The 19,929-nt window shown below is 35.6% G+C and overlaps 1 protein-coding gene across 8 annotated transcripts in view; it reads right to left on the reverse strand.

Annotated features, from left to right (window-relative positions):
• Cadps2 (calcium dependent secretion activator 2) overlaps nucleotides 1-19,929 on the reverse strand; it is a 521,519-nt gene that overhangs the window by 15,298 nt on the left and 486,292 nt on the right. For all 8 annotated transcript variants that reach the window (XM_046422408.2, XM_046422403.2, XM_046422402.2 and 5 more), the window contains one exon: nucleotides 10,875-10,982. In XM_046422408.2, the coding sequence (XP_046278364.1) occupies nucleotides 10,875-10,982 (108 nt within the window). The remainder of the gene's footprint in view (nucleotides 1-10,874; nucleotides 10,983-19,929) is intronic.

The following is a 19,929-nucleotide window of genomic DNA, read 5'->3' on the forward strand; positions in this document are numbered from 1 at the left end:
ACCAACATGCATTAACTGAACCTTATCTGTATTAATATCTCCAGCCCTTAGCAGTGTCGGGCACATAGGCTGCATTACCTTTATATTGAAGGACTACTTATTTTTAACTATTTAGAAATATAAAATGCTGTATATGTGTGTATATCTATGTATGTATTTGTAGATATATCGATACACACAAAATAGCAGGATAGCATTTCAAAAGGGAAAAAAAGGATTTATATCAGATTCACTATTGGCTTGAATCAAACTTCATTAATAGAAAAATAATTTAATAGATGCTAAACTTGCAGAAACTTATTAAAAAGAAAGCAACATTTGGCTACAAATTTTTAACACAAGACTAAAATGGAACTTAAAATGTGATAGTCTAATTTCATTTTAAGTGGCAGGTTAAAAAAAAAAAGGAAGAAGTACTGCAAATTAGTAAACGTCCATATCTATGTGCATATATTAGTTTCCATACGTATACACAGATAGGCTAACATACAAGTTTGAGATGTTGATGTGCTCAACTCTGGACTGGTCCTTCAGAGACTGTCACCTCCAGCATATACTTAGGGTACCGACACCCACTCCTGGGGGTTATCTGGTCTGTGGGGCGTACGTGCTGATATGGTGGCTTTCTTTTCTCAGGGTGTTTTCACCAGTGATTATCCTGGACACCTTCTCTACTTTTTGGTGTTGTGAGTGGTTTTTCAAGAAGGACACCAGAAAAATATTGTTGCTGTGGGAACATTGACCTCTGAGGTGGTATGAGAGCTCTCTTGGCTTTTGAGCAAAGAACACAGGAAAATAGAAAGGGAGAGTATGGTCATATTTTGAAGTCCTGGCATTTGATGTTGTGAGCTCTGGAACTAGGTCCAAATTGTTGGCACTAAACTTTTGGAAAATTTCCAATTATCCAATTGAAACAGAGAGACACATAAATACATAACATGGATAATCACTATTATCTATTTTGAAAGGGTATTGAATTATAGTTCTCTGTTGTATTTCCATTTGAAAAATTATCTGTGAATATATCTCTTCTGCAGATGAAAAAGAAAACATTCTATGTGGAAATTTATCATTTCTTAAGAACACCTGTTTTGGATATAAATATGTAAGTTCCTTTGGGGAAGGAACCTCTCTATCTTGTTTAATATTGTGCTCCAAGCTGCTAGGACAGTGTGTGATTTTTAAAAATTTTCAATTACCAGGTATGATGGCATGCCCCTGTAATTCCAACTGCTAGGGAAGCTGAGGCAGGAGGATTACAAGTTTGAGGCCAACCTGGGTAACTTAGCAAGACCCTCTCTCTAAATGAACGAACAAAACAAAACAAAAATAACAACAACAAAAAATAGGGCTGGATATGCAGCTCAATGATAAAGTACTCCTCAATTGTTCCTCAGTGCCAAAAATCAAATAAAATCAATAAATACAGGTTAGATTGGAAAAATGAGAAATAAGAGGGACAGAACTTCCTATTATATAGAATCCTATTTAGTCATTGTGACAGAGATATCTAACCATTTGGGGCAAAACCACTGTCAAACATATGAATCCCAACAAGCACTACCATTCCTTACCCATGGTAATTGAGTGGTGAAATAGATTTGATTTTCAGACTTTATACATGCAAAACATCCGTTGAATGAATATTCTCCATCAATAAACATAAACAGACAGGAGTAACTAAGGAAAATCGATAAAAAGAAATATAAGGCATATGGAGAGTCAAATTTAGGGAGATGAGTAGAGCAAAAGTATGGGAAAGTTATGTATTAGAATGCATAAGTAGAATAAGGCTTGAAAGAATCCTGTTCAGCCACATTCAAACGCTGCATCCTATCCCTGGCTCTAAACCCGGAGCATGACCGAGGATACTTTGAGAAGTTTCAAAGGACAGCCACAAAGATGATTAAAGGGCTACAAAAGGGACCTAAGAAGAAAACGTTAAAGAAATGGGGATTATTTATCCTGGAATAGACAAGTATGACAGATGCTTTAATAACAGTCTTCATATATAGGAAGGATTAGTATCTAGAGGATGCTGGCTACCTGCTTTTTGTTCTTCAGTGAGAGGAAAAGGGGAAATGGGTTTAAAATGCAGCATGAAGAATTTAAGTGAGATAGGGGTTAGGATTTTCCATCAAAATATTTTGCCTACATGAAAACAACAAAGTTTAGATGTTCTCTTATCTAAAGCTGGTTGTCAGGAAATAAAGGGCTCTCTTTAGAGTTTAGGTGTTTATAAGTCTCTTTAAAAATTATTCTTTTAAATAGTTTCCTGTAAATGCATTCAATAAACACATTTAATGATGGTTCTGTCACAAAAGCCACTTCTGCACACAGATTTTTCTTTTGGTTGGATTTAGTCAAGAGTGGCAACCTGGCTGCTACTGCTATGTCCAATTGTGAGTGGGCCAATCCTGCAGAGGGGGCTGCAAGAAAGGACCTGCAAATGAGGTGGCTCCCAGAGGGGGAGTAAAGAAAGTCACATAGAAAATGGCCTTGCAACTGTGTGTTATTTGCTTATGAAGTTAGGACTGAAGGAAAGGAGAGTAGTAGTTATCAGTTCTGTGAAGATGCTGTACTGGTCAACTGAAGGAGATGCTGATTTCTGGAAGCCTGGTCATTTTCTTTCATAAAACCATTAGTGGCCAGTTGAAGTACAGGCATTCAAAGTCCACGAAGCCAAAACCAGGCTCTACAGACAAGAGGCAGAATTTCCAGACCGTCTCTAGGTAAAAGGGACATGAAACAATATGAAATAAGGTTGGAAATGCTCAACATGTTGCTTATAATCCATTTAACACTTCATAAAATCAGTAGAGAGAATGTTCTAATTTCTTCGGTGACTATTAAGTCATTGTTCCTGGCTTGGGTGGATGAATACAAAGTGCAGTTCTGCAACTGGTGTTTAGAAATATTTCTTGATGAACATGAAAGTTCTGTCACCTTCCATTCATCAAAGATGATTTTATCATTGCTAAAAGAGCTTAGGTGATCAGCAACAATTTTATTTTTTCCTTAGTCAGGAAAAATCTCCAGTTTGTTTTTTTCTTTTCTTTTTTTCTTCTCTTTCTTTTTCTTTTTTTTCTTTTCTTTCTTTTTTTTAAAATTCTGAGCACAATTAAAGGTGAGTTAGGGCTCTGGTGAAAATCTAAAGAGCATCAGCAAATCTGAGCACTGCTCAGCTTTTGAATTGCTTTTCTACTTCTCAGTTCTTTTAAATGGTTTTCTATGGCAGGAACATTTTTCTTAATTAGTCACAGCTAATTAGTGTTCTGGCATAGACAAGTAATCAGAAATGTCAGAGCTGCAAGGCTACATCTCCCTAATCCTTTGATAATAATTTAGCCTCCTGGGAGGGCCCCAAGCTGCGGTAAGTAGTGACTGACAATAAGGCAAAATTAGGTGGGCAGCAGACCATTAGGATAGAAAAATAAAAAGCACTACCGAATCCTGCTGAGCACCATCAGGCAACTAACTGCACTGCCAGATGAGGTGCCTGTTTAAGCCTGTGTTGTTAATTAGCTGATTCTACCAGACCTGCCACATATGTCCAGGTGCCTCATGCAAAGATGCGTACTTCTGGGCATGTGCCAAATGACAATTGTGTTCCATGATCACATTTCAAGAATCTATATAAGAAGTCCACATATTTCTTGAAGATCCTTTTGAATTATCAAAGAAATAAGATCAACAAGCTACAATACATTTTCTTGTTGAGTTTTTTTAGGCAATTAGGCACGCTTATCTCAAGTTTCTCAGGTTTTAATTTACCAACAGCTTAGATTCAAATGAGGGCCTTTGGCCTCTCTGAACAGCGTCTGGACTTGCCAAAGCTATTTTGGCATACACCATACATCAAAAGTAGATCCTTTTATAAATCCTTACACTTACAAATAATAACTTAACATTAAAATGAGGATTATTAACTCAAATGAACCAGACAGCTGTAATTCTGTAATTCGAGAGCAGAGGTTTTAAAGAGAAACAAACTTTGATGGTGGAAAAGCTAAGGCTCAATCTCCAAATGCCACTTATGAGGCAAATGAGACAACAGAAAGAACAGGTTTGACCATGAGTAGCTTTAAAAGAGGTCAAACAACTTCAATATGAGTCAGAATACTGCAGGTAAAAGCAGGAGTATACACAATTAAAACCCCAAAACAGCATCTGGAAAACAATGTGTTAAAGCAGTTAATGGCAGAGCTAAAAGATGTACGATGAGAGACGAATAACATGCTGCTCCTAGGAAACATTTAACAGGCAAATAGTCAAACTTTTGATCTACCTTTAGAACACAATAAGGTACCAGGTACACAACATAACAATATTTACAAATCAATTATTTCAGACAGCCTCAAGCACATCACTGAACTTACATTATCCATTCCTTTCTATTGAGGGAGAATAGTGATTATGACGTGGGAATAATATTAATGTGTGGAGTTTAACAGAAAAAGCATGATTGGGAATAATAGGCCAATAATTAGTATTTTACATTTTTACAATTTTTATATCAAAATAAAAACAAAAAGAAAACACACTTTCATGGGAATCTGTATTAATTTGGGTAGTCTATATAACAACTGTCTAGTAATTTGAAAGTGAAAATTCACTGAAAAGAGGAAAACTTCTATTTTTAAATCAATTATAAGAGAATATATAAGAGAATATATATATTCTTATAAGAGAATATATCTGTAATGTCTTAAAATGATAAGAAATGCAAGAATGCAAAGACAGTCTTACATCTTAATGGGTTCTAGTCTGCATTCCTAATGAAGAGGCTGATGACATACATACAAAAATTCACTCAAAGAATATGACTGTAAAAGTACATCATCAGTTCTAAATACTAATGACCAAGTGTTTTACAGAAAGAAAGTTTTATCTAGCTGGGTGCAGTGGCACACACATGTAATCCCAGTGACTCAGGAGGCTTAGGCAGGAGGATCCAAAGTTCTTGGCCAGCCTCAGCAATTTAGTGAGATTCTGTCTCAAAATAAAGAATAAAATGGGGAAAAGGGGTAAAAGTTTAGTGGTAAGAGCACCCCTGGGTTCACAGCCCAGTACCGCCAAAAAAAAAGTTTTATATAATAATTTTGCTTAACCATGTATTTGATCCTTGTTTTGTTGGTTTCAGCTATTCTTAGGAATTTAAAATGGTAATAAATTAAAGTTAAGAATAGTAGCATCGATGCTACCAAGGCCGAATAAACTCCTGCATTAAAAGCTTGGACATTTCATGCTAAATTAAAAAAAAAAAAATCTCCTTCTTTCTTATTTGGGATTGTAGAGACAAATAAGAGTACATAAGTGCAAAATTAGCTTTACATTCACTTGAAATACTTTCATTTTTTTTTCCTTTTATCATAGCATAAATGGGCTATTAAACCTATTTACATAGCTTAGGTCAATTTGGCTTCAAATGTTCAATTTAGTTTCTTCACTAAAAAGTAAGAATTCTTTTCATGGAAAGTCCTTAGAAATTAATTCTTTATGAAACACTGTTTGGATGAATATAACTGATTAACTATCATTTAAAGAATTACTTTTAATTTCACAAGATATCATAACAATATTTTTAAAAAATCTCATTGAGATGAAACTCCTCAACAATTAAATATTTAATCAGTTTATAACACAAGAGAATGTGTAGTCTGCATGATTTGCCAATTAGATCCTGCACCCTGGTGTGCCATCAGCAACAGGAAAGCTAAAGTGAGATTGTTCCAAGGGACTCAAGATGGGCAACGCCCACCAAGCTTACAAAGGCTGAGTTAGGCAGGCTTAGATGCGCTTCAGTCAGCTCCCAGTTGCCTTCACATGTAACGTTCCTGGAGCTTAGGAAATGAAAGCAGAGCGTGATGTTGTGGTAATTACAGTAGATGTCAGTTCTGACTTCTGACTCATCACCATTTTCTAGTCCAGAGAACCAGAGCTCTCCAGGAACTCCCCAGCATCTCTCCTGACATATGGACACCTGTGGCTTATTCTACTTGTCCTGATTCCTGAGGGAGGGAGCAGTCACCCTGCCTTGGAAGAAACATCATTGAAAATGAAACTGGAGAATTAAACAATCTTTGTGATAGTTTTGTTTGCAGATTTGACAAGTTGAAGACAGATTTTAAGGACTGCAGGCAATGATTTTTTTTTATTATATGTTAGAAAAGGAATATGGAGTAAAAGAGATTACCTGCACAACAGACCCCCCCCCCCATTTTGGGGGGCAAATCCATGATCTTTCCTACCGTAAGAGAGATTCCTTTAGATGTATCTTAACCAAAGCACTATTTTTAATTGAAAAAGTAAATGGAACATGTAGATATTATACTTAGCATATGTCTCAATGCTAAGAGACAGAGATAATGTCTAAGATATCCTGCTTACTTGGAAATATTTGGTGTGCATACAAAGAATATGAGGACCCACTATGCTGTTCTAAATTTGGATTTCAGAACCATGATGGCAGATACACAATATGTCTTTTTTTTTTTAAGAGAGAGAGAGAGAGAGAGAGAGAGAGAATTTAAATCTTTCATTTTTTTTTTTTTTTTAGTTTTCGGCGGGCACAACATCTTTGTTTGTATGTGGTGCTGAGGATCGAACCCGGGCCGCACGCATGCCAGGCGAGGGCACTACCACTTGAGCCACATCCCCAGCCCACACAATATGTCTTATGGCACAACTATTCTTTTATATAGACTCTCTTTCCAACTTATCTAAGGTGGGACACTGCTTTTACTTGGCTATCACAAAGGAACTTAGGAATTGCTACCCTGGCATGCAAAACTCTTTAAGCAACCAACCCAGTCATTTCTGTCACAAATTGTTAAAATTAAAAAAAAAAATTCATTGATCTAAAATCTGGAAGGGTTTCAGAAACCACCTGGAGCTCTAGATCAACATTTTCAGTTTATATATACGAACTAAACTGAGTCTTAAACAGATGATACCACTTGCCACCATCCAATTAATGAAAGAACTGTGGTTGGAACTGAGGTTTCTGGATTCCCAATCCAGTGCTCTTCCTACCACACTATTTTATTATTTCAAATTTTCTAAGTCTAAGGTGTGGTTTAGAGCTCACGGACCCTGAAGAGGGACCAGTTACAAAGTTTGGCAATACCAAACAAGTCACATGTCTTCTCTAGAGGAAGATTCTTAAACCTAAACATAATAGAGATGATAGCACCAAGATTATAAGGTTGGAAAAAATATGGGTGAAGCACTCAGCATATTTCTTGGGACATGGAATTGCCCAGGAAATAGTGGTGGCAACACCTAAAACCATTAATATTTCAATAGCTTAAAAAGATTAGGGATGTCCCTCTATTAACAGAATGAGCCTGACATAATTTATTTACACTTGTTTGAAGTTCTTTCTGTTTTAAGTAGAAAGCATTTCATATGTTTAACCACTTAGAGGTAAAAGAGAATGTCTTCATACTTGTCCTCATGTTGACTTATTTTATCACCTTCAGAGGGTGATTTTAATTGTAATATTGCAAGATTTGATGTCACAATCTAAGTTTATCCTCTTTTTGACTTTTAAGATAAGGCAGCTTTTAATCATTTCCTTCTTAAATACTTGGAGGTTAAGAAACAAAAGAGCATTGGGCACAGTGGTGTATGTTTGTAATCTCAGCTACTCAAGAGGCTGAGGCAGGAGGATTGCAAATTTAAGACCATCTTGGGCAATTTAGCAAGACCCTATCTAAAAATAAAATAAAAAGGGCTGGGGATGTAGTGCAGTGCTTGACTAGCACATGTGAGGTCCTGGGTTTAACTCCTAGAACTTATCTATGGATCTGCAAAGGCTAGAAAAATAGCAGTGTAAGATGCTCAAGCAGATTTCATTATGGCGTATGACTGTGCAGGTTGTTCATAGAAAACTTTACCATTCTAATTTTTAAGCATGCAAAAACAATGGACACAAATGTAGGGCAATGGTCATTGTGTGGCCTTAGGCAGTAGTGCCATTATTTAAATTGAGCTCTGGAGTTTTTAACCACAAAAATCATGGACACTTAAGATGTATAATTGATCAAAACATTTTAGAGGCCAAGGTTACCATAAGTAGTTAGGGAAAGTTCCAGACTTTTCAGTGATTTTTCCCATGGGTACAGCATCATCTAGAAATATTATGTAGTAGATAGAATACATGAGTTCTTAAGTATTAGGGCAGGATAAATATCTGTCTTGCAGAATAATTTTTCTATATAAGAATAGCATTAGGTGTGGTATTTCCAAAATTAAGTGAATTTCATCTAAGTAAAGAGAGCATCACTCTTGAGAGCTAAGGCCTCCTATTGTATGGTTAGAAACTGCAGCCTTTCCTCTGAGCTGGTTAGAATCACCATGTGTTGGGGCTGGGGATGTGGCTCAAGCGGTAGCTCGCTCGCCTGGTGTGTGTGCAGCCCGGGTTCGATCCTCAGCACCATATACAAACAAAGATGTTGTGTCCGCCAAAAACTAAAAAATAAATACTAAAAATTCTCCCCCCCCCTCTTAAAAAAAAAAAAAAGAATCACCATGTGTTAACTCACTGTATTAGGGGTGTGTGTGTGTGGTGTGTGTGTGTGTTTGTGTGTGTATGTATGTGTGTGTGTGTGTGTGTTTTCTTCTGCATCTGAACTTAGGAGGATCCATTTACTTATTCACATAGGAAGTACTCTAATTGCAACAGCAAAAGTTTGTCATGATGCCTGAGTACAATTGTTCTCTTCAATCTTTTTTATCCGTAATAGCTAAGGTTGCTAACAGTATATTTAGGGTCATTATTTTCAAGTGTTTGACACCTAACAATATTATTTTAAGCTCAAGCCAAGTGGATTTCCAATAATTATACAATGTCTCTCAGTAATGATCTGTTGCTGAAGATACACATTCTACTGTACCTTTCAACACATACTTGATAACCTCTCATTTACTAACTGTAATTGAGGCAAATTCAGTCTTGGCTAATTAGGGGCTCTTAGTACCCCCTTACACATGTTATTCTTGATGACATATCAATAGAATTAGGGTCTATTTTTATTTTTTAATTAAAGTAACAAAAATGTGCAACTTAAAATGCTAGATGTTTAAGGACATTACAATTACTTTATGAATAACAGTCCAATGTTCTACTGGGGATTTGCAAAATGAAAAAAAAAAAAGAAAACTTTTACAACTAGAACAGAATAGTTTGGAAGCAAACTCAGAGCCATGTCAGATGCTTAGGTAGAGAAAGAGAAGTATACATGACTAAGACAATTCAATAATAGTTCATTATTTGAATGTTGACCTCTTTCCTCCACTTTAGTTAGTTCCATTTATTAGTGCTGCCACATAAATGGTCTTCTAGACAAGTAGAGTAAATGAAGGGCAGGTTAAGTGAAAAATAAGTTTAAGGAGAAAAAAAAATCTCTACCTTTGTTATGAACCGATGGCAAGAATAGTTAAGCTTTGTAGTAAATAGGTTACCAAGACAAAAATTGACTATGTTAAGAAAACATCTTCCTGGCCCCAACAAACCTCAGGTAGATGGATCTACCTTATTTTTCCCTTAGTGTATGCACTTGAGCTAGATGAGGAAGACATATAATAGAAATAACATCAACCCAACTTTTTTTTGTGTGTGTGTTCAACATTTTTAAAATGACTACATAAGCAAAAAAGTCAAACAGAACTTGGAAACGAAACATATGCTAGTAAATTTAGAGCAAAACCAAATGGAAGCAGAAGTTGCTAATATGGTTTCAGTATTTTGTAAAAGAGCCAGCTGGATGGATGATAATTTTTCTACCCCTGCAGGGCATCAAAGCTTTTAGGAAATCATTCTTTTCACACATATTAACACTTAGCTTATTAAAACAGATGATACTTTTATTGTAAAATGGCCTGGGTAGAGGCTGGGAACATAAAGTCAGAAAGCTAAGATTCATTTTGACCACCCAATCTGACGAACAGTGAACAGGGCAGACCATGGTGGAGATGATGAGGTAGAGGAACCTACTGTAACTGCCACAGCTGAAGTGTCACCAAGAAGCCCGTGAATTGCTGTTATGAAAACATTTGCAGTAACTCGCATAATTAAATGAAACTGCCAGAAAAGCATTTCTAAAATGCAGAGAAAATGCACATAAATAAATTCACTTCAAAGCAATACTACAGTTCACAAACAGCACTGTGGTAAGTTATATAGTGTTCCAGCCACTGGAGTACCATTTCCTTTGAACATGGTTAATAATTACAAGTGAATGACAACATTGTTATTTAAATTGACTGCTCTCTTAGTTACCTGTATAGATACTCAATGAGTGAAAGTTGGTGATTATGGTTTTGAAAACCACAATCCCCCGTATCTAGTTGTCCTGCCTAAATGAAGACCTTAAAACTGATAAAAATGTAATGTTATATCTTTTAGCAAACATCAGTACTCTAAACCAAGATAAAAATGTTCAATGACAGCACAGTGGCAGATATTTGGCTTTCCTGCAGCTTATTTCCTTGTTTAACTGAACGATATAGTGACTTACAAAAAACTTTTAAAGTCAGAACCAAATCCGTTACCACATGGTTTTGTCTATGGCATGCTGCTCAGGCAAGTGAGATCAAGCTGCACATGTATGGATTGTCATCTTGCTTCTTAAAACTCACCTCAGAAGGCTTCTGAGACTCTCATTCTAATGGTGACAGTTTTCATGTAGAAAAGGAGGCCTCCCTTAAGGCTTCCCTCAGCAGTCAAGGAAATAAAAAAATTATCAACTATATTAGCTGAATAGAAGAAAAAAGACCAAAAAGGACTTTGCAGTCTTACCATCAAGATACAACTTTTCTCTTGCCGTGTATATTTACCACCAGCATACCTTGTGGGGGTAGCTACTTACATCAAATAACTTTTCTATATACATTTCTTCATTGACCTTTTCTCGAAGAATGTCCTGGTTTTGCCGAACAAACATAATATAGGTGTCTGCCAGATCCATTCCTGGTTTCTGTGGTGAGGGAAAAGCGAGGGGAATAAGACAACATCATTACTTAACCACATCCTAGAAATTAATTTTGAGAATTACCTGAGTACAATATGCTCAAGACCAAATCAACAATGAGCACCTACAATAAATTCCACAACTGAAGTAAACAAAATGGTTTAGTATTGATGGTCACTACTTGAGGTCATAGTTATTATTAAAATGATTAAGCTATTCTGGGGTTGTAGCTCCATGGTAGAGCACTTGCCTTGTATGTGTGAGGCACTGGGTTCGATCCTCAGCACCACATGGAAATAAATTTAAAGAAGTTTTTTTCGTTGTTCATCTATAACTTAAAAAACATTAAAAAAAGATTAAGCATATGGTTGTAAGCCTGTATGTATTTGTGTATGTGTGTGTGTGTGTATACATATATGCGTATATATATGTATATATACAGGCTCTCTTGAAAGGTGAATATGCTAAGCAGTATGTATGAAAGGATGTTTTTTAAAACATTTTTTTTAGATGTAGATGGACACAATACCTTTATTATTTATTTATTTATTTTTATGTGGTGCCAAGAATTGAACCCAATGCCTCACACATGCGAGGCAAATGCTCTATCACTGAGCCACAATCCCAGCCCTGTGAAGGGATTTTTTCCCCAAATTTTCTCACATACAGTTATTATTTCTTAATTGTAAGTACAATCCACTTTTCATCATCTCTTGCTGATTTATCTATAATTTTAAAAATAGTAGCTTCCCTTTGGCTTTCTCTATTGACTATTATTGATGTTCAAGGAGTACAAATGATATTTTCTTATCAAGCTGGGTAAAACATTATTAGAAATGTATTAGACAAGAATGATTCAGTATGTTATTAAGTGAAACAAGACATTATCCAGTGCTTCTACTCAGTATTCATCAATACTGTCTTAAGAATTTATTTTAATTTAGAAATGCCGTGAGAATATCAATGCACTGGTTTCCTATATAAAGGTAAAGAGTTGAAAAAGTTAACTTACCAATGGCAGCTAACATTTGGTCTGTGTGTGTGTGTGTGTGTGTGTACTAAGATTGAACCTAGGGCGATTTACCAGGAGCTACTCCCTAGTCCTCTTTTCATTTTGAGATGGGATGTTGAAGTTGTTGGAGGTCTTGGTCAGTTGATAAGGCTGAACTTGAACTTATGATCCTCCTGCATCAGCCTCCAGAGTCACTGGGAGTACAGGTGTGTACCACCATACCCAGCTTAACATGTAGTGTTTTCAAATGTTATAGAAGGTAGGGTGTTAACATTAATCCTCCTTATAGACTACAAAATCAGTACTAGGAAAGGACAAAAGCCTGAATGGCTGCTAAAGAGTTTTCCTTTTTACCGTATCATTAGTTTTTTTTTTTTTTTTTAAATTGAGTTTCCTATAGCTTCACTAGCTAATGCAAATAATTATTTGTATAATTTACATCTGGGGTTGATTAATAATCTATATTGACTTATTTGATTAGAGTAAAATGTAAGAAAGAACAAAATAGTAGAAATGATGCCCAAATAAGCCAGTCTTGCACCAATTCCATGCCCACAGGATGCACTGATAACCTCACTGACTCATCTGCAAAGAAAATGCTGCAAGAAAATTAGGTGGAAGATGATATGGATCATTTAACTATTACTATTTCTGGAAAAAAAACAACTCAAGTCATATATCAGAGGGATGCACAGCACAGCATCTTCTCCTTAAGCAAAGGACAAAAAGTTCTTGCCACTCTTTTTTTGGGTGGGAGGAGTCAGTAATATCTTAATACCATAATAAAATTGCTTGTCTCTTAAGTAATACATTGTGGAGGCAATAAAATATCTTATTTATTCCCCTTATGAATTTTTAAACTAAAGTTATTTTTGTGCAGCAAGGATCACTGCAATTTCTTACTCTTGTATTCAGCCTAAAGGGAATTATATACCACATAAATTCAAGGATCTTTATAATATAACCCTGATATAATAAAATTAGTATTCAAACAAAAAAACTGGGTATTGGGAATTCAACCCATTGGTGCTTTACCACTGAGCCACATCCTCAGTTATTTTTTTAACTTTATTTTAGACAGGTCTTGCTAAACTGAAGAGGCTGGCCTCAAATTTGTAATTCTCCTGCCTCAGCCTACTAAGTTGTTGGGATTACAGGCATGTGCCACCACTGCACTGCACCAGCTGATATAATAAAATTAGTCACAATTTGAAATAACTATTTACATAAATGTCATCCGTGTGGTATCTCCTTCAAGATCATCCATATATAATGTAGGTAAAACAGAGCATATCTAACAAAGGCAGCTTAACAAATTCACTTCTTCACTATTTTTCTGCCTAATTCTCATAACCAGTATTTGAAAGGTCAAGGGATATAAAAAAATGAAATTATATATATATATATTAGTGAAGAAGCTGGGGAACCTGTACAAAGATTACTATTATCAATTCTCAAGAGGCAACTAACCCATAAGTATTTCATTATGTACCTCTAAAGTTTGTCAAAACACTGAAAATGAGAACATTCAGGTAATATCCTGTCCCTGAATGAAAATGACATGAGGACAATTTTCTATACTTAATAGCAAGTTAGCTCAGCATCTGAGTTTCAGTCAGGTGCCTGGCAAGAAAGTATAATGGTAGACAACATACCAAGGCTTTGGGTACAGCCCCCTGAATCTGGAGTTGAAGAACAGACAGATGAGAGACTTGCCTTCCCATAATTTCTCCACTCCCAACCCCATTTTTATTTCTGGTTTTCAAAGGAAAACTATGCTTGGAAGTCTAATTTACTCTGTCACTTGATCCATCACACTGGAAGCGAAGCTATGGCTGGGAAGAACAAGGAATAATGACTTTATACACTGGCCATATTCATGAGGGCAGTTTCTGTTTCATTAGTCACTTCCAGGACAACATTAGACTTCGGGAAACACTGTCCAGGAAGAGTTTATCTTTCACCATCTAAAACCAACAAATACTTTAGAGTTTACGTCTAAAAGAAAACTCAATGCCATTCCTTACTGGCAGACTCAAGGGGTATAATGCTAAATCTGTAAGGTGAGACAGTCCTAGAACTTTCTAAGAACATAATCATCTCTGGTGGAGGGTATAAGGTAAACCTCATTTAAAATAAGTTTTAACAAATTGTTTCTCTCTTCTTTATGAAATTGCTTTTTCTTCCCTTTTGGCAAATTAAGATCCACTTGCCTGGAAAAGAAAACCTAGAATTCTTACATTCCTCATTAGCATTATTTCTTCCTTTATCTTTGAGCTGTTTACCTATTCTTCAAACTGTGACATATGGGAATTTCACACCTAGTGAATATATTTTCATGTAGCTTGTGGCATGAGACTATAATCATTAAAAGAATATACACAAGTAAGAGTCGCTGCAACAGCTGGTGACATTTACCAATTAGAATTAGAGTTCTTTAAAACACTTTATCCTTCATTTGGTGCATGGAGGGTAATTATCTCTGATAAATTGCTGAAAAAGATGTAATTTTCCTTTTAAACAGTTTCTACGTACAGTACAAATGTGTTTGGATAGAAGACATTACTGCTGGTTCAGTGCTCCTTTGTGCTAAGACTTGTTTCATGGCAGTAAAATTTACACACTTTGAAAGTCACTGCATTTAATTCCATTATGAAATGTTATCTTATTAGGGAACCAAGCACAGTTTGAAAAAAAAAAAGCTAAGCATACTGTTAATTTTTTGTGTATTTTTTTAGTGTGCAAATGAAAAGAAAGCATGTGATTGCACTAGGGAGATGAAAAACAGCTACAAATTCTGGTACAAGGGCCTAACAACTCTTTCATAGGAGCGGCCTGTTCAACTTCATCAGTGGTGAGTTCAAGTGAGTTTTTTAAAATCAAGAATATTGCATTCTAGAAAGCTGTATTTAGAGATCTTTTCTAAATTGATAATTAAATTATAGTTTCCTTAATGACTAAGAGAAAATAACAATTAAGAGCTATGTAGCAAGCACTCCATGTATTAAATAGCATTTAGGGAGAGTAAATGATTTTTCACATTCCCATGTAAACGCCAGGATCCTTAGCTCACTAAGCACCAACTTCTCCATCTTGTTCATGAGGGTAGTTATCTCCAAGTCAAAAGAAGAAATTACTTTCAATCTGTTTAGAAAAGAACAGATTTTGGCTAACAAAGTTATAGTAAAGGGAAACAAAGATCTAAAGAATTCCCCCATGAGTATAAAGAGATCAATAACTATGGAAGAAAATAAAAGTATTTTCAGGTGAGTTGCTTTGACACTGGCTGCGAAAGTAACCTAATACATCAGCGAGAGAATGAGTTTAAGTAAGGGTGCAGACTGCAGCAATTTTTTTTCAAGCTTTAATTACTAGTTAACCTAGCAAGATGAACATGCTGCTTAAAAAGAGAGAAAAAAAATTCCTTGTTAATTATATGCTGAAACGCTCGTACTTCCTGCTGCTACACCTAATCCCACAGGTGCAAATCTTTGCTTTTCCCATTCATGGGTAGGTGGGTGCAACACTGCAGTCATTTTTCACAGCAACAGATTTAGATACAGAAGAAGCCGCTTAACCTTCCACTGGAGGTTAACAATACACTACACAAACACTGTCATGGTGTCTGTTTAACAAGGAGACAATTTTTTAAATACACTATTCTAGTCTCAAAGATTAACTAGAAGCTATGGCATAATTGACTTAATTTAAAAATGCACTTCTCATAACCTAGAAAAAAACTTGTCTTGGAAACAATGAGGAATGAAACTGTGATATCCTCATTTATGATGATCTGCATGCTTCACCAGTGAAATACACACATTCAATTATTTCTTGCTATTTAAAAATGCACCATGTGCAATATAAGAAGATGTCTTCTAAATTTGAAAATGTAGTGGGAACATTTTGTAGCACACCTCTGGCATCTAAGATTCAGTAGTACTTTGTATCTGATCTTCAGGGAACATAGGACATAATTCTATAAACGCAATCTGTCTCGGATATTGTTAAAAAGGGGAATTTGTTTCCACTGATATCCTTTGTTACTTGGGCATTTATATATCAACTTGTATATTTTTACACTTGAGTTAAAATGTTCTGAGACTTTCAAAAGCATTTGGAATAAATTTAAATTACATGTTCTCAAACACTTAAAAACTAGGAGGTTTTATGTATTCCCATGATGATTATATTGTAAAAAAGCCAAATAGGGGGCTGGGCTTGTGGCTCAGTGGTAGAGTGCTTGCCTAACATGTGGGAGGCACCGGAATTGATCCTCAGCACCACATAAATAAAATAAAGGTATTATGTCCATTTACAACTAAAAAAAAAGAGAAAAAGCTAAAGAGATTTATCAAGTTTCTATGATGTAGAATTATCATAGTGTATTCATGCAGAAAGCCAAAAGGAAATAGAGTTGTAGCCTTCAAACCAGATTGATGCCAACTTAAATATGTATCTTTGCTAGGACAAGGAATAATTCATTAAATGGACTGAAAGGAAGAAATTAAAACAATGTAGTTTACAGGGATATGAGTTTTTCAATATTTTCTGGTAACATTTTTATAATTTTTTAAAAACAGTGAGTTGGAAAATTACAAACCATTATTTTGAGAATGAAGGGTTCAAAAGTCATCACTTTTGTATATTTAGCAGTATTCGATATTTTACTAACATTGTTATATATATATTTTTGACTCCAAATTGAGAAGTAGAAAATTCCAAGATAAAGATGATGGCATTCAAATCCTTTTGAAAACATCTTTTAGACTGGGAGCATGAAACATGTATGTTTTAAGCATGTACATTTCATTCAGTCCTGCATTTTTAAGGAGAGCATTCTCTATGACTTCAGAGTTCTTTGCTCTGGATAAGACAGAGTTCTTGCTTTGGATAAGAGTCTGCTCCCTGAGCAGTTTGTAAAAGGCAGAATACTTTCATATTGTCACTAGTATCTGATCGCAGAATTGCTCTCATTAATGCTCCTGTAACTTAGGTGGTTTTATTGTTTTCACACGCATATAATAAGAATGGAACTGCTTGACACTATTTCCTCTAAGTTGTGACATCATTTATATATTTATGGGTTTTGAAACAGTTGATAGAAAATACTTCTATCAATGGGGAAAATTCTTCCAAAGAGAAAGTTATTTTAAAAATTAAAAAAAAATACTGAATGATAGCTTAAGATATTAGCCTGAAATCCTCAAGGAAAGACAGGTTTTTCAGCTGAGATCCATGGACTTACTATGCCTTCTTCATTTGAAATTATGAAATCTAGTATCTTTCTTGCTATTTCTGATCTATGATAAGGATCACTACCATCTCAATTAAGAGAACTGGCTACTGATACAGTAGCATCCAACAGGGAAAGTGGTACATGTAAATCACACACATGGGCAATGATCATAATGATGACAAAGGCATTTAATGTTTCAGTTTATGATATTGTCCTTAGTTTTCCCTCATCTACTTAGAGTTGTTATGGTGTCAATTATAAAAACTGTATGAGGGGCTGGGGTTGTAGCTCAGTGGTAGAGATAGCATGTGTGAGGCACTGGGTTTGATTCTCAGTACCACATATAAATAAATAAAATAAAGGTCCATCAATAACTGAAAAATATTTTTAAAAAGTGCATGAGGATTTGAAGAAGTGAAATTAAAATGCTGTGGACAGTATTTCATCATTAGCTTTGAAAGGGATTGGTTTACTCAACCCCTTTTAGAACCTCTCCTATTTTGAATTAAGGGAAGCCTGAAGGTACTAGAATGCCAACAGCCAGAGGCAGGCTGTGAGTTGACCTCACATAGGAAAGAAGAGCTAGATGGACAAGAAACAAGGAAATAAAGGTGAGAGAAGCAAAACCCTCATTGGGGAGCACAATGCACAGCTCCCGGGCTGGCTCCTATAATAGGGAGACTCTGAATATGGTCCTGATGTGCAGGTGAATATTCCCACTGGGCAGGAGCTCCATTCCCCAAGTTCTGCCTGGCTCTCATTGTGACGCAAAGCTCTGAGTATTCAGGTGACCTTATCTAAGCAATAAACAATATCAGGAGCAAGAAAGCAAAAGAAAGAACGAAAGCATCAGAATCACGGCCGTGACCGATTATACCTTTAAAAGTCATCACTGGTATATGCAAGCTGCTTTCTATTCTAAAATTAGAGGAAAATAAATGAAATCTAATATTTTTCACTTGTGGAAGGCATCCAGATTTTCTTTTGGAAAGCAGTCACATTCTGAAGTGGGAGTGAAACCTGTAGAGGATGCACAGGAGCACGAAGCTTCACTTGGACAGAAGCACCAATGATCCCGTTTATTGTAAAGTGCTTTATATTTACAAAGCACATTCACACTAATATGCTCATTGACTCTCCATAAGAACCTAGTGAGGGAAACAACACAAGGATTATACCATTATTTTTATTGCTCAGGTGGGAAAAAAGGAATAGGGGAGGCAGCCAAGGGGCAAAGGGAGAACTTTTGAACTTGGATTCTGTACAGTACAGAGCTAGGTTTGAGCCACATTTTAAGGAGTTCAAAGATTATAAATCTTTGGCAAGTATCATAAAGAAGAGTATTTAAAAGAGTTACTAAGGAAGATAGGAAAACACCCATATGGAAGTTGCCCGTCTTGCCTCTTAGATTTTTTTGCTTCTTTCAGGTCACAATTCCCTTTTCTTTTTTCCTTTTATGAGTCATTATTTCCAGATAAGAGGCCCAGATTTTATGATGGGACCCTTAAGTATTCTGGCTGTTTTTGACAGGAGAAAGGAAAAAGGTAGTGTTGCTCATTAAAGAATTGTAATTGGTTTGTAAAAATACAGATAGGGTCCATGAATGTTTATTTTCTAAAATCTAAACACTAGATTTATTATAATCAACAGTAATAATGTATGATAACTGCTAATATTTATTGAGCACTAATTCCACTCTAGGAATTCTGAAAAGTGCTTATTCATGGTTAACTGTAAGAGGTGTAATTATATCTCCATTTAACAGATATAGAAAGTCGTGCCTAAGGACACACTGATATTAAGCAAAGTGATAGAGCAAGGATTCAAAGATAGCAGTCTGGTTCCCCAGCCTGTTTGCAATGCCTCTGCTGTGCAGCCTCTATAGATCTGCCTCTACCTGCTGTTTTAATTTTTTTTTTATAGGAACTACTCTACATTATTGTCTCACATGATTTTTTTTATAAAACTTTTAAACACACCTTTCTTTAAACTTCATCCTACCTGTAAGTAGGGATTTATTATTTTTTTTTTGTCATTAGTTTTAGTGTAATTCTTAAACCCTACTGAATCTTTCGTTTTGACTTGGTGTACCTGTCTGCAAAACCAATATGAACACTCATCATGCTCCTATATTTAACATAGCAACTTTCCCTGTAGGTCTGTGTTCCCTTCTCCTAAGTTACATTTAGGCCAGAGTTACACTGTACAGGTCTTGCTTTCAAAAATGTTTCTGGGGTCTTCTTCAACATGAACATTTCAAGGCTCTATGATGGGACCATGACCTCCACAACTCCAATAGAATTGCTCTCCAGGATGTAGCTGTTTAATCAAGAACAACTCTACCAAAATCTCCTGGAGGTCACAGCTCATTACCTGACCAGAAAGAGCATGAAGGATTCTACCAATTCCTTTGGAGGAAATGTGAGACCCTGGAATTTATTTCTTCATTTGTTTTTGCCTCTTATGTGTGCTTAATTTTTTTTAATAAAAAAGTATCATGAAAGTATATAATGCACAGATACATCAGACTATGTTCACAACTATATTTAAAAGACTTGATTTGAGTCATCTGCTGTTAACACTTATGCATCTTCAGGTGTGCTATAAATATTCCACTTGAGTATGTTTTAATATGAATTCCTTCTTCTTTACTACAGTATGAACATCACTAAATTTCATGTCACTTAATTTTCAGTTTACAG

This window comes from Marmota monax, unplaced genomic scaffold (assembly GCF_021218885.2).
Source record: "Marmota monax isolate L192 unplaced genomic scaffold, Marmota_monax_Labrador192_F-V1.1 WCK01_AAM20220418_F8-fsc00027, whole genome shotgun sequence".
Taxonomy (NCBI): domain Eukaryota; kingdom Metazoa; phylum Chordata; class Mammalia; order Rodentia; family Sciuridae; genus Marmota; species Marmota monax.